At 38.2% G+C, this 13167-nt stretch overlaps 1 protein-coding gene across 2 annotated transcripts in view; it reads right to left on the bottom strand.

The window, feature by feature from the left end:
• Positions 1-13167, bottom strand: part of IA-2 (tyrosine phosphatase IA-2) — a 462789-nt gene that overhangs the window by 205925 nt on the left and 243697 nt on the right. For both annotated transcript variants that reach the window (XM_090374031.1, XM_090374023.1), the window contains one exon: positions 4577-4644. In XM_090374031.1, the coding sequence (XP_090230157.1) occupies positions 4577-4644 (68 nt within the window). The remainder of the gene's footprint in view (positions 1-4576; positions 4645-13167) is intronic.

The raw sequence follows: 13167 nt of genomic DNA on the forward strand, positions 1-13167 counted from the left end.
TAACAACATCCTTCTCCCTTACTATCAAAGGTCCTGTAAATCATGGACAGACCACCGTGCCTTTCTAGCCACTGTTTGCACTGAATTGAAAAGTTCATATCTGTCTTATTGAATCGCAACCCTTAAGTCTTTTTCGTCCTGAACTACATTTAACTCTTCTCTCTTTATACGCGACTCCATAGTTTTTGTTTCCCAAATGGATAACTTTACCAATTTCGACTATCTACGAGTCGTATAAACCCAACCCTTGTGCTACTCTTTAAGAATAAAACAATAAAAAAAACCTTCTACCTTAGTTTTTCAGCTGCTATTTCATTCGTCATAGATATCAGCATAAAAATACCTCGAAATGATCATACGTATAAAATAAACAGAAAAGACCAAGAGGCCTTCTAAGGACATCAAAATGCTTGAAGGGAAAATCGGTTTAAAACCATTTTGTGTCAATAAAATTTTCCTTCTTTCGACAAATTATATTACAGATTAAAAAAGGGACTTATATGTCGCCCACTAAATCTAAAGTTTTGGATAGATAAAGAGAAAACTTTCCAATCTACTTGTAGTCTTATATTTCTTGTCGGTGAAGAATGTGAAAGGGTAGATCAATTGTTAAATATGTTTAGGGAATTATGGGAAAATAATTTTGATGAACTCAATTCGGCAGTTTTCTTCTAAAAACATCAGATCTTTGCGATTTCGTCTGACTTCGATTCGGATCGAAGAAGACACTGGCGAAGATCGATTGAACATCCATTCTTGAGTAAAAGTAACTTCAGAAAGTTACATTTTTTGGTTCACTTTTAAGTCTGGAGTGTGAATAAAGCGCAAATCGCTCTAAGTGTGATTTATACGCACCTTTGCTTTTGTCAGAAGTGACCTTTGATTCTGCGATAAATGTTGAATTCTGGATACAAAATGTTTTCTTTGTTGTTATCTTGCACCAGAAGACCTTACTCTTGCGATGCCATACTCCGAGCATTTAGGACAGGCTTGGAGGCACATACACACAAAAGTCCGTTGAAGTTTAGCTTCGGGGTGGACAGAAAGAGAAGGAACACATGGTGTGGGGGAAGTCGGAGGGGAGGAAAAGAGATGGAAAGAACGTGTTTGCACTGGCATCCCTCTTTCTGTAGCACAGTGCAATGTAAGGGAGGAGGTGGTCGCGTGGGAAATAAAATGTGTTTGAAGAGGATTAGTGTTTAGGAAGTTGACATTTTCTTTTCTAGTAAAAGGATCTCTCATTCCGACAGTTCGTGCTCCGATGATATTTCCTTCCCTTGTACTCCTTGCAATACCCTTTTAATGTATCCCCCCCACCCCTGTAGAGAAGTTAAATAGTAGCCGCGCGCTTTGAGTGGGAGAAAGCTGAAAGGTTAAGATGATAGATTTCTTTTGCCTTTATATGTTTATTTCTTTCCGTCTCTGTCTCTCTCTGTACACGGCGTCACCCCAGGATATCGAAACACGAGCCGGTTAGTATTTGCGTGGCTGAGTTTTTATTCCTGCCCACTAATTTGCTTCCTCCAGATCGTCAACACCATCAAAGGATTTCTGTTCTTCCGCGCCGCTTTTTCAATATTCCGATCTATCTAATGCAATATTCCTACTAAATACCCCCTGGTGAAGAAGACCCGTGAACAGTTGGAAGAGTAAATGCCATATAGATTAAACTGTTTTGTTACGTAGCGATTTTTTCTCCCCTTTCCCCCACTGTACATGAAAGGATAACAGAGAAATAGGGCCCTCTGCTAATAACTTGCCGACATCGTCTTTCAATTCGAAAGTTTCTGTACTAATATTTGACTTTGAGTTGTGATAATTAATATACTTCTCTCTTCATCTTGGCTGGTCTTTCAACAGCTAACAAGCAGATTGATCGATTGCAATCTTGTGGTTGTAAACAGTCTTCTGCTGACGTATCACATGCAGATTCCATTATGTATCATCCACTATTTCTCGGGTTACAGATCCCTCACGATAAATTATTGCAGCATTTAACATTTAACAGTGTTTTCGACTGGAATCAAAAATTTAGCTCAAAATTGAATCAAAAATTAAAATTTGACTCATAGATGCAGTTCGCGTCAAAAAAATGTGCTTAATCAGCATTCGAAACCCATTTAGAAACTTATGACGTCATCTGGGATCAATTTCAACTAATAGCAATTAGGCTTACGTTTATTGGATTAACCAATATGAAATTATACTCGATTATATTCATTATTATCGAATTCAAAACTTGCCTCAACATAATGGTAGTTGGGGAAATTGAACATGTGGAAAAAGTCTCGCTATTAGGATACTTTTTTCTTTTCCAGTTGAAGAACCAAAAGGACTTTCTGCGTGTTCTTAAAACGCAATTTTTAAAAGATATACTGGAGAACGACGGATGGCGCTTCAAGGAGATATCGACTTTCCGCTTGCAGTTTTAAATCCACCAAACGCTTAAACACAGCCTTCTTAAGTTACTCCATCTCATGAAGAGAAAAAGGGAGGGTTTTTGAAGCATGTCCGAGTAAGCTACTTTTAAATTCTTAGTTCATATCTGTAATCCTGTCCCTTTCCTCTGAATATAATCCACCCTAAACTATTTTAATCTTAGAACTCTTCGGAAGGAGTATTTTTGAAGGGAAGAAATGGTATCTTAAGACATACTTAGTGATTTTATATACCGCGGGCGTACTTAGGAAGCACTTTGATTGCTTTACTTTCATTCTAAAAGATTACAGTTCTGTAATCTATTAGAATGAAAGTAAAATTCTTAATAAAGTTCAATAATTCTTAATAAAATAGCAAAAATAAATATCAATAAGAAAATCTACCAAACACTTCAGAAATATTCATAAACACTACAATAAATGAAATAAAATACAAACACTCAATGGCATAAATAAACTTATTATTTTATATATACACAGTGTATAAACATGCTGGTATTCTATATAGTATAGACAGAATATCTTTTGATATGCACTCAGTGATCACTGAATTCTGACCACCTACCTAATACCGTTTTAGGCCACCATTCGGACAGATAACAGCCGCTATTTGCCTAAACATTGAGTGCACTAGATGTCTGAAGAGGTTAGGGTTCTGCAGCCATTCTTTCATGGGTTCTGAATAGATGACAGTTGCGTGTCCTTAGGCCTCACTTCCTTTCCAAAACATCTCACTGGTGTTCAATTGGATTGAAGTCTGACCAATTTGGAAGCCAATCAAGATGGGTGATACCTTCACTGTGTTCCTCTAACCACTCGTGCACGCCAAATGACACCGATCTTGGAAGATTCCATTTCTGTCTGAGAAAATATGCAACATGACAGGGTGCACATGGTCTTCTAAAAGCTGCAGGTAGACCTTACCAGTGAAAAGTTGGTCTACTAATGGGTCTTAATTCTTTCTAGAAAATCATGCCCCATATTAAGCAACCACCGCCACCTGCCTGGATAGTGGGCACCATGCATGATTGGTCCATAGCCTCGTGTTGTTTGTGCCATTCAGGAAGGCGTCCGTCAGCGTGTTGCACCAGGTATTTGGACCCATCCGTCCAGCACACTCGTTTCCAGTCCTCCAATGTCCAACCAGCTTGTTGTTGACACCACAGCATTCGCCGTTGACGGTGATCAGCGTTGAGGAAAGGGTGTCTCTTGGGTCGTCTGCTGTGGCACCTCATACGTCTGAGTGTGCGGTGAATCGTCCTTACCGTTGAGCCCGTACAACACTCTGCACCCTTCGTTCACACGAATGTCAACCTTGAGTTATCCTTTACAGTTGTCAGCGGGAGGTGGTTTGAGAAACAGATAAGACATGCAGTTTCTGATGTAAAAGTACTCAACGTAGCATACTGCGAGCTATGCGGCATAGTCCACGGATGGAGGGGGGGGGTCACAATTTAGTGATCACTGAGTATACTGTATTTGATCTTCTTAAAGTATGGTGGGAATTACAAAACTGGAAACTAGAAAAATTAATTACTCCAATTGTATTCAATCCCCCACCCCAACTGAATAAGGCAGTTCGAGTAGTTTGCAACTACAAAATAAGTCATTTTACTATTCCTTTTTCCTCCCTTTTTATAATCATGTAATACCTACCTTTCAGTGAAAAGATTCAATAGTTATGCAGAGGAATTATTCAGCACTGGCCATCAGAAAATGGACACCATTTTTACATATTTTTAAAACGTCCCTAGCTGCTGTACCATCTATAAAGAACCTTTTATCCCCCCATAATTTTTTACAGTAATAAAAATGCTAACCATGTGGGATGTTGCAGTACACGTATACGAGTGCATATAACATTTGCGTATTTAAGATTATAATAAGATGCTTCCAAAAGGAATCCAGTATAAACTGGCTGACTAAAAGTGTTATGAAAAACGCAATAGTCAAGAAACTAATGTGGTAATGATGATAAAGGCCAATGATTCAAGCACCTCTGAAGTATCTAATGGTTATACAAAAATGTCCCTTAACTTTTGATGCGTAGTGTAAAAAAATAACTTTTTCCGAACAAAGCGAGAAAATTGAAAGTGCAAATAATAATTCAATGAGATAGAATCGAACAACAGACTCACCTTGTCTCCTATACCAGCACCAACCACTGTGAGTCCGGTCTCAGAGTGAAGCTCTTCTGTCAGTGTTTCTGAAATGGCACGAAAGAAGAAATAAAGTAGCAGTCAATAAGAAAATGAATTCTATAAGTGTCTTAGATGTTTATTCGGCATGCATTTAAAAAACATAATTAATTCAACTTAGAACTCATCTCAAAGGTGCACTTGGAGTGATTTTTTCGAAAAAAAGAAAAGAAAAACTTTCTTTCGAATAGTGGATATCGAAAAAGGAAAGCCATCTCTTTCTCTCGGGCAATTTTTTTTTCAGTCTTTTAGTCTCTCCCTGCTTCCATTTCCCCCCTTTTTTTTATCACTCAGCATTCTTCTTTCTATTCGTTTCCTCTAAAGCATAAAATTGATACTTGTGCTGCACAACTATCAAAAAGAGGGGAAAAAAAAAACGCTTTTGCATTCGTTGCAAGTATATGGATGGGAGTGAAAGATTCGAAATATCAGTGATCGAGTAATTCCGCACATATTTCTTACCCCACACCCACTTGTTTGCAGTAGCAACCTTTACTTCGCCGCCCATCATGAACCCAGGCCTCTCCATCTCCTACAGCGGCACTCTTTTAGGTTTCTATAGCAACCGAGCAACAGTGGATGTCGTCTTGTAACCCCATTGATCTTTGTCTGATACCGTGGAAACTGTGCCTTTAGAGAGAGAGAGAGAGAGAGAGAGAGAGAGAGAGAGAGAGAGAGAGAGAGAGAGAGAGAGAGAGAGATGACAGAGCACTATCCGATTCCCATGGAAGAACCAATATGAAACGGGCAGGTATTTCGGCAACATCACTCAAATCGGGGAAGATTTCTTTTTATGCGCGTGAACTGTCTCTTCTTAACTTCTTCAATTTGTATAGGTTTTCGTATCTGGAGATGTTTCCGTCCTCCACATCCTTATATTTCGCCTTGTTAGAGATTCTGACTGAGGAGCATAACATAGAGCAGAAGACCGATTCCGGGAGATTAAACAGGCATCGTCTCCAGGGAGACCAAAGCTCTAATGACGATAGTTATCAGAAAGGCGGAACCTTAGAATTCTTAAATTTAAGGACTATTTTTTTTCCCTTCCTCTTTCTTCCCTTTAAAACCCTACTTTTCTTCAGTCTAAAGGTTGTTCCATAAACGTTGTTATAAACGAAAGTATCTGACATCTTTGCCATTTATTTGCAGAAATCTTGTCTCTGGATAAATCCCTCTTAGCTTGTTTTTCAATCCACTCAAGAATTTTTAACTACCTTTCCGAAAAAAGTCTTTTTAGAGTCAACATCGTATTCGACCAGCTATTTCAACATTTCTGCTCTTTATTGTTTCTACTTGGAAGGACTGTGTTCTAGTTAGAAATATTCGTAGAGTACCAAGTTTCTTTTCCCCATTTGGTGTTAAATAAAAGAAAAATGCTTTAAAATGGCGAAATGAGAGCTCATCTATCTTCGATCCAATCGTATTTGCTTTCGTTTTCATCTCATTTTATTATCATAATCATGGTTGGTTGAGTTAGTTGCTTTCGAATAACAACCGAGGCAACTGAGGCCTGAAGGCTTCAATTTATAGCTTGTTTGTTCATGGGCTTTACAGCGCAAAGGTAACAAGGCGATAATGCGTCTATGGTAAAGTTAAATACATAGTTTTATCTGAGTGATTATTGGGCAATCTATGAGTACATGCTGGACAGTAAGCTGGGTGTTGCAGTTTGTGCATGGTGGATTAATATATTACAGGTTACGTTTACTGATCGGTTAACTAATCTTTTGGGATGAAAAGTCATAGATCCATCTCAAGAGATAGACTACCTCACTCAAAAGAGACCTAGGGAAACTGTGCAGTTCAACATGAGCTTCTCTGAGCAGCGTGGACAGTCATGGTGTTCTTCAATTATATATACAGGAAGTTTTCCAGCAAGAATAAGGAGATGATTATCACACTGTATAAGGCAATGGTTAGACCACATCTTGATGTGATCTAACCATTGCCTTATACAGTGTATACAGATCTGGAAGTCTCGTTTTAAAAAAAGATATGGGTCTCTTGGAACAGGTGCAGAAAAGAGAAACCAAACCTCGACTCTGTGAAAATACAAAGCCCTTATCGACGGGATTCGAACCCTAGACTTTTCAATGAGGAGGAGGAATGATCGAAGAGAAATTCAGTGTCCGAAAATGAGTCGGACATCGCCATCTGCCACTCATTCGGAGAAGTCTAAATTCAATTCCTGTCGATTCATCGTACAGATTCGAACATGCACAGGACCGCTGTAATTCATGTCTCCAGAACAGATTCCAACCACTCATCTATCTTCACGATTATCGTCTGTGGATTTAGTAAAGCCTCGTTTAGTTCATAAAGGGTCAAAGAAAGGCGATTCGCTGAACCAATCGTATTTTTTCAATATTATTACAAAAGATAAAGACTACCCGATTCCGTTCTTCCGGAGGGTTTCTTTCTTAATTTTTTTTCTCTCGAAAATAAATCCACATATCTCTGAAGACGCGATGGTGAAAGAACATTGACAACGCAGGCTGACTGATCAGGTCCACAAAAATGGACGGGGGATGTGGGCGGGAGGGAAGGAAACGGTGCAGCTTTCACAAGACAATTCCCCAAATATTTAACTACGCCCCCCTCTTCCGTGTTACGCAACCACCAATCATCTTCCACTAACGTTGGTACACCTAAGAAAAAGTAAACAGTACAAAGTCTAAGAAAGACATCAAATGTTTCCCTTCAGGGCTCTCTTTTCTAGACAAGCATGCATAAAATTCTATTAAACTTTCCCTGGCGACGACGGCAAGCACTGAGAAGGTTTCTGAAAAGCATGAATAATATACCGGCTTGGACACGGAACCCAGCTAAATGGTGTCGGCAAGTTGACGGAAGAAAAGGAAGCCTATTCTAAATCGCCGGAGCGTGTGTCCCAGTGTTTACCGCTTCATGGTTACAGATAATAGAGAATCCCCTGACGAATAGCGGAACGTGATTATTAGAAAATGTTTGGAAGGAAAGGAGAAGGTGTAAACACTGTCAGAAAGGTTGGGGGGATGACAAGAAACGATCCGGTAGATTTATTAGTGGCATGAATTATTACGCTGGTTCTTCGTCTGTTCTTTCCTCATTCATTCCTCCGATGCAGTAATGTATCAATGTGTATTATTTAATGCCCCTTATTTCGTAGAAGCCGCCTCATTTCCAACGTCTAATTTTCCCTAATTACGAAGGTAGACATCGGCTGTCTTCGTGGGAATTCAACACTGTTCAAATATTCCTCACGGGCTGTAGCAATCAAATCGCTTCTGAACAGTTTCTGTACTGATTAATGATGAAATTTCTAGTCGTATAACTCCTATTTTTTTTTGCTATTACAGCATTACCTTCCGCCGTCCTCTATCAAGTGCGGTTCTGATCTTCCTCCCCGTGACTAAGTAATGCTTTTATCTTCACTTATTCGTAAAGTTTGAAGGGTTGTGTATAGCGTAGTGTAATTTCTGGCTGTCAATTTACAGAATGAATATATATATACATAATTTAATAGGAAAAATCAAGGAAAGTATGGATCTGTTTTATTACTGATGCATTTAAAAATGTCGCGCTGAATTGAAGTCATCGGTCCATTCAGTACAGCATATCAAGGCCGTTTTAAGTACAATGACGTTACTACCAAAGGTACCCATTTTGCGATCCTTAATTTGGAACCAAATTTGCTCTTTGTAGACCGAATTAGCAGGCAAGATTTTTCATTAAATTTTATATTCGGGCTTTTTAAAAATATTTTTCAAAGGATCTAAAATTTCATTAATATTAAACAAACAGAAATTGGGAAATTATTATTTCTTTCTTTTATTTTTTCCGTTCTCATGTAATACTCGACTCCAAGTGGATGGATTTTCAGGAAATTCTATATTTCGCTCATTTAAAAAGATTTTTCGAGTCATCCCAAATTTCCCTAAAAATCAGAACAATAGAAATCCAACGATTATTTATTTGTCTGTCCGTCCGCATGTAATAACTCGACTCCAAATGAAGGAATTTTCATGAAATTTTGTATTTAACAATTTTAGAACGATCTGACTAAATCCCCAAATTTCATTAAGATTGGAACAATAGAAATCCAGCAGTTATTATTTATATTTTTCATAAGCGTATATTGCAGTTGAAGCACTGGATATAAGTTTGCTGCCATTGGTTGGCTGAATGAATGAGCAAATGTGGAGCATCCAAAGAACGAAATGTTCTTGATCGCTCTTAAAAGTCGTTGCTTTTTGCCCTTTTTTTTTTTGTTTTTTTTATAAAGTATGAATTATTATTTGCCAACGTGCCTGAAATATAAGGGATGCGTACATTAACTGATTTTTGTTTTTAACTTTCGTTTCTACTTTACTTAATTAGGAATGTATGACAGTATCTCCTTTTCGACTGGAACTAGTTCAGTGCACAGATAAAATGTTTCTTTCCTCTCATCTAAATCTAACACAGTACCGAATTATTTAGATTCGCTTTCAGAAATATGCCTACTGATTTGAGTATTGCTATAAGTACTTTCACTCTGTTAAAATTTAATGCCGTCCAGACAACTTCGAAATAACATAAAATGCAATGAAAACCAGAGTGCAACTGGAGTTGCTCATGAATATTAAATGCATTTCGAGTAATAAGATAAAAGCATTTCTTGTTTTTTTTTTCTTTAATTTCACAAAGATTGTTGAATTCTTTTTTCGTCCAAAGATACCGCTATTTTCACGAGGACAGTAACGAGAAAGAAAAGAAGTCAAAATCGAGACAAAATAATTGTTGATCAGCAACAATTGCTTATAATGCATTCATGAAGAGAAAACCGTTTCCACTGTTACCACGCGTGTCCACTTCGTTAGGTACATCTACATACAAAGGGTAGGTGTTTATTTGTACCTTTATTAGGTACACCTACCCTACTCGCTATTAAGCGAATAGGCCTTTTTCTTCAGGACAACCTGAATTCTTCGTAGCATGGTCATAACGATGTCCAAAGCGTGCCACAGGGACGTTGGCCCATTGCTGACTCAACTGCTTCTCACAGTTATTGCAAATTGCATGGTTCTTTAATGAGACCTAAAGAGTTCTTAGAATCTCTAATCCAAAGAACTAGTTACAGCTCATCTCACAGGCGCTCAATTAGATTGAAATCTGGTGAGTGGGAAGGCAACCACAGTAACTGAATTCACTCCCACGTTCCTATAAGTAGTTCTGTGCAATTCTGGACTTGTAACATGGCACATTATCCTGCTAGAAGAACACATTTGCAGATGGAAACACTGCAACCATGAATGGATGCGCCTGATCGGACACAATTTCTAGATAACCTATGGAATCTAAACATTATTTGGCTATTGGACCAATCTCAATACACAGGAGACGCAGCTGTACGTGAAACCTCAGCAGGATTGCAATTTGCGCAATACTCATATCCAACGCATCTGCTCATCTGTTTTATATCTCATAGTATAAAAGTGTTGATGCTGTTACTAAAGGAGTGCTCCATTTTATGAAAAAGGCAGGTCATCTAATAAACTGGCCACTCAGTGTATGAAGAATAATATTTATGCATAAATGATGAATGCATGAATTAATGATTAATGACATGATTCCTGATGCATCATAAATGAATGCGTGAATTCATGATTAATAATGATTCATTCATTATGCATAAATTCATGATTAATAATATGATTCATGATTAATAATATGATTCATGATTAATAATATGATTCATGATTAATAATATGATAGATAATATAGTTAGGGGAAGGACGTTACGTGGTTGTTTTCCATTAATATTATTACTAAATATAATACCACTTATCCCACGTGAAATTAATTCATTAAGCTCTTCTTCTAAACTACTATACATTAAGGTAACGTTTCGGGTATCTTACCGATACCCATCATCAGACCGAGCTACTGACAGACTCCTCTTGCCGATGCTCCCAGAATGCTGTGTGCACATCAGGTTTCTGGAAGCATCGGTCTGATGATGGGTATCGGTAAGATACCGGAAACGTTACCTTAATGTATAGTAGTTTAGGCGAATACCTTAATAAACTATATTATATAATCTTAATATGATTCATTCACGATACGTGAATTCATGATGACCGATGAATTCATGATTCATAAATGATTTATGCATAAATGATTCTTCATACACTAAATAAAATTAAAATAAATCTTCAATCACAAAAGATTAGTTAAAACTGACATTGTTTTAAGTTAAAATATACTCGTATGCATACACTATCACGTAACAAAACAACAGTGACATTTGCAACAATGGATTTCTGTTCTCAATATAGCAAATGCGCTTCGTGAAATAAAAGAAAAAAATACTTTCAAGACGTATATTCTGCCATATTGTATCGAACAAACTCGTTCAGAGACAGCGAAGGGAACATAGGATGCCTTCTCTAAACTTCCTGAAAAACAAAAAAAAAAAAAAAAAAAAGGCAGCTCTGACCTTCGTAATTTTATCTTCAATTCGTCTTCCGAATTGATTGAAGAAAACAAACTTTCTAAATCGCCGCGATTTTTCTTTCGAATAAATAGACAGAAGTGTAAAGAAGATTTCCACCTAAGGAAACTCAATAAATATTTCAGTATTTTCATTCAAGGTGTTTTAATTTTTAATATGAACAATGGCATCCCTAAACAGTGCCACGCTCCTAATTTCAACAGGGAGGGAGGGGGGGGGACGTGGAAGAAATATCGAGAGATATGAATGGTGATATTTAACGGGCAGAAAATTGCTCTCCAGTTGGGGGAAAAGTGTTGGGCAGCTCGAGACAGAGCCCTATCGAATAAAGAGAGCGAGCTCTTCGACTTCACTTTGTACGTCTAGAGAGTAGAAACTTAGGAAAAGCTTTTCTGGTCTACACACTCCTCTGTACATCTTATCCACCTGACAGCCTGCAAACATTCATCGCAATAGAAAACAATACCTCCGCTGACAGGAAATGCTCGCGAGACGCGAGCAGAAAGGAAATGTTTGCCAGGGTACTCCCCTATCACAAGACGTGAATGTTAAGTCGCCGGCCGACGACATGCTTTGAGAAATAATGGGGAGCAGCTCGCAAAGCGAGAACAGTTTCTTAAAGAGATTTTAATAGTAAATATTTGACAGAAAAACAACTTCATTTGACGTTACTGGCCACATGCACGTGCAAACGATAAGAATATGGTGAAAGAATAGGCAAAGTGTTGTTCGATAAGGAAGATAAACAATTGAATGAACTTCCAAGAGGTTTAGTGACCGTCTTATCGTATGTTGTGTGACTACCACTGGAGATCTATGTCTTAACTCTTCTCATAGGTGTAGCGCTAATTTCTAGAGAGAATGTTGCGATGGATCTGTTTTCCAAGTTGTGCTAAACGGGACCGGAATCCCAATGTTGTCGTCTTTGTTTTTTAAATCCAAATTGCTGCAAACGTTTCGATATCATTTTTTCTTAAAATTGTATATAATGCGTACTTAATGGACCAGCGTATCAAACATATTATAAGAATGGCCTTTTCAACTACAGATTATAGAGCACCATCCAGTCCATATCTTTCCTGAAACTTGGTTTCGAAATATTCAACATGTAGTCTTCTACTAGTGATTGGCTGTTGCAGGGTTTTAGACGCATCAGCAACCAAGGCCATATTCCGCCGTATATAATTTGTCTGTAAATTTCGTGTGTTCTGAGATCGATTTGCTGTTTGCTGGACGAAAGACTCGAGTTTCCAGGAAAAAACCCATGCTACCCTCGTCTGAGATCGACTAACTAAGCCACATTGTGAAAATTCGTTGTGAGGATTCGAATTCAGGTCTCTCCCACCCGGTGTGGGGAGGATTGTGATTATACCATCTATGCTACCCACGAGGGCTGGTCTAGTACTGCCTCTTATAGGAAATGCATTCATTTGGAACAGTGTCAAAAGAATTATTGAAGTTCTAAACAATCATAGTCTTTGTAGCCAATTCTTTTGTTACCATGAGTACTTTATAAGACTGGCGGACACGATTTCCCCCCCCCATACCGATCTACGAGGGTGGTTCAATAAAGAATCGCCCTCATCTACTTCCCTTCTACATATCGCAGAGTCATGATATTTTGTGTGTAGCATCATACACATCTCTGTACTAAAGGTGTAAAATTTCAGCCCTGTGTCTTAATTCGTTTTTCTCTTACAGAGCTAAACGTGTGACGAAGTAGCATCATGGACAAAGTTGAAGTCAGAGCTGTAATCCGGTATTTGTTCTTGAAGGGGAAATCTCCTAAAGAAATCTACCAGGAGATGACTACATCGGTAGAATCTGAGCCGATTCCAGGTCGTCCCCATTCAGCCATTGATGACAGCACCATCAGAAAAGTGGAGTGTGAATCATGGAATATCGCCGAATATCTGAGTCGTGAATTGTCCCAGGAGGTGAAGATTAGTGTGGGCTCCGTTGAAACAGTCCATTTACAGAAATTGAGTGCAAGATGGATTCCCCGATTATTGACTGGTTTCCAGAAGGCTGGTCGACAACAGAAATCACAAGAGTT

The sequence above is a fragment of the Mastigoproctus giganteus genome, chromosome 1, assembly GCF_048544385.1.
Source record: "Mastigoproctus giganteus isolate SK-2022 chromosome 1, ASM4854438v1, whole genome shotgun sequence".
NCBI lineage: Eukaryota > Metazoa > Arthropoda > Arachnida > Uropygi > Thelyphonidae > Mastigoproctus > Mastigoproctus giganteus.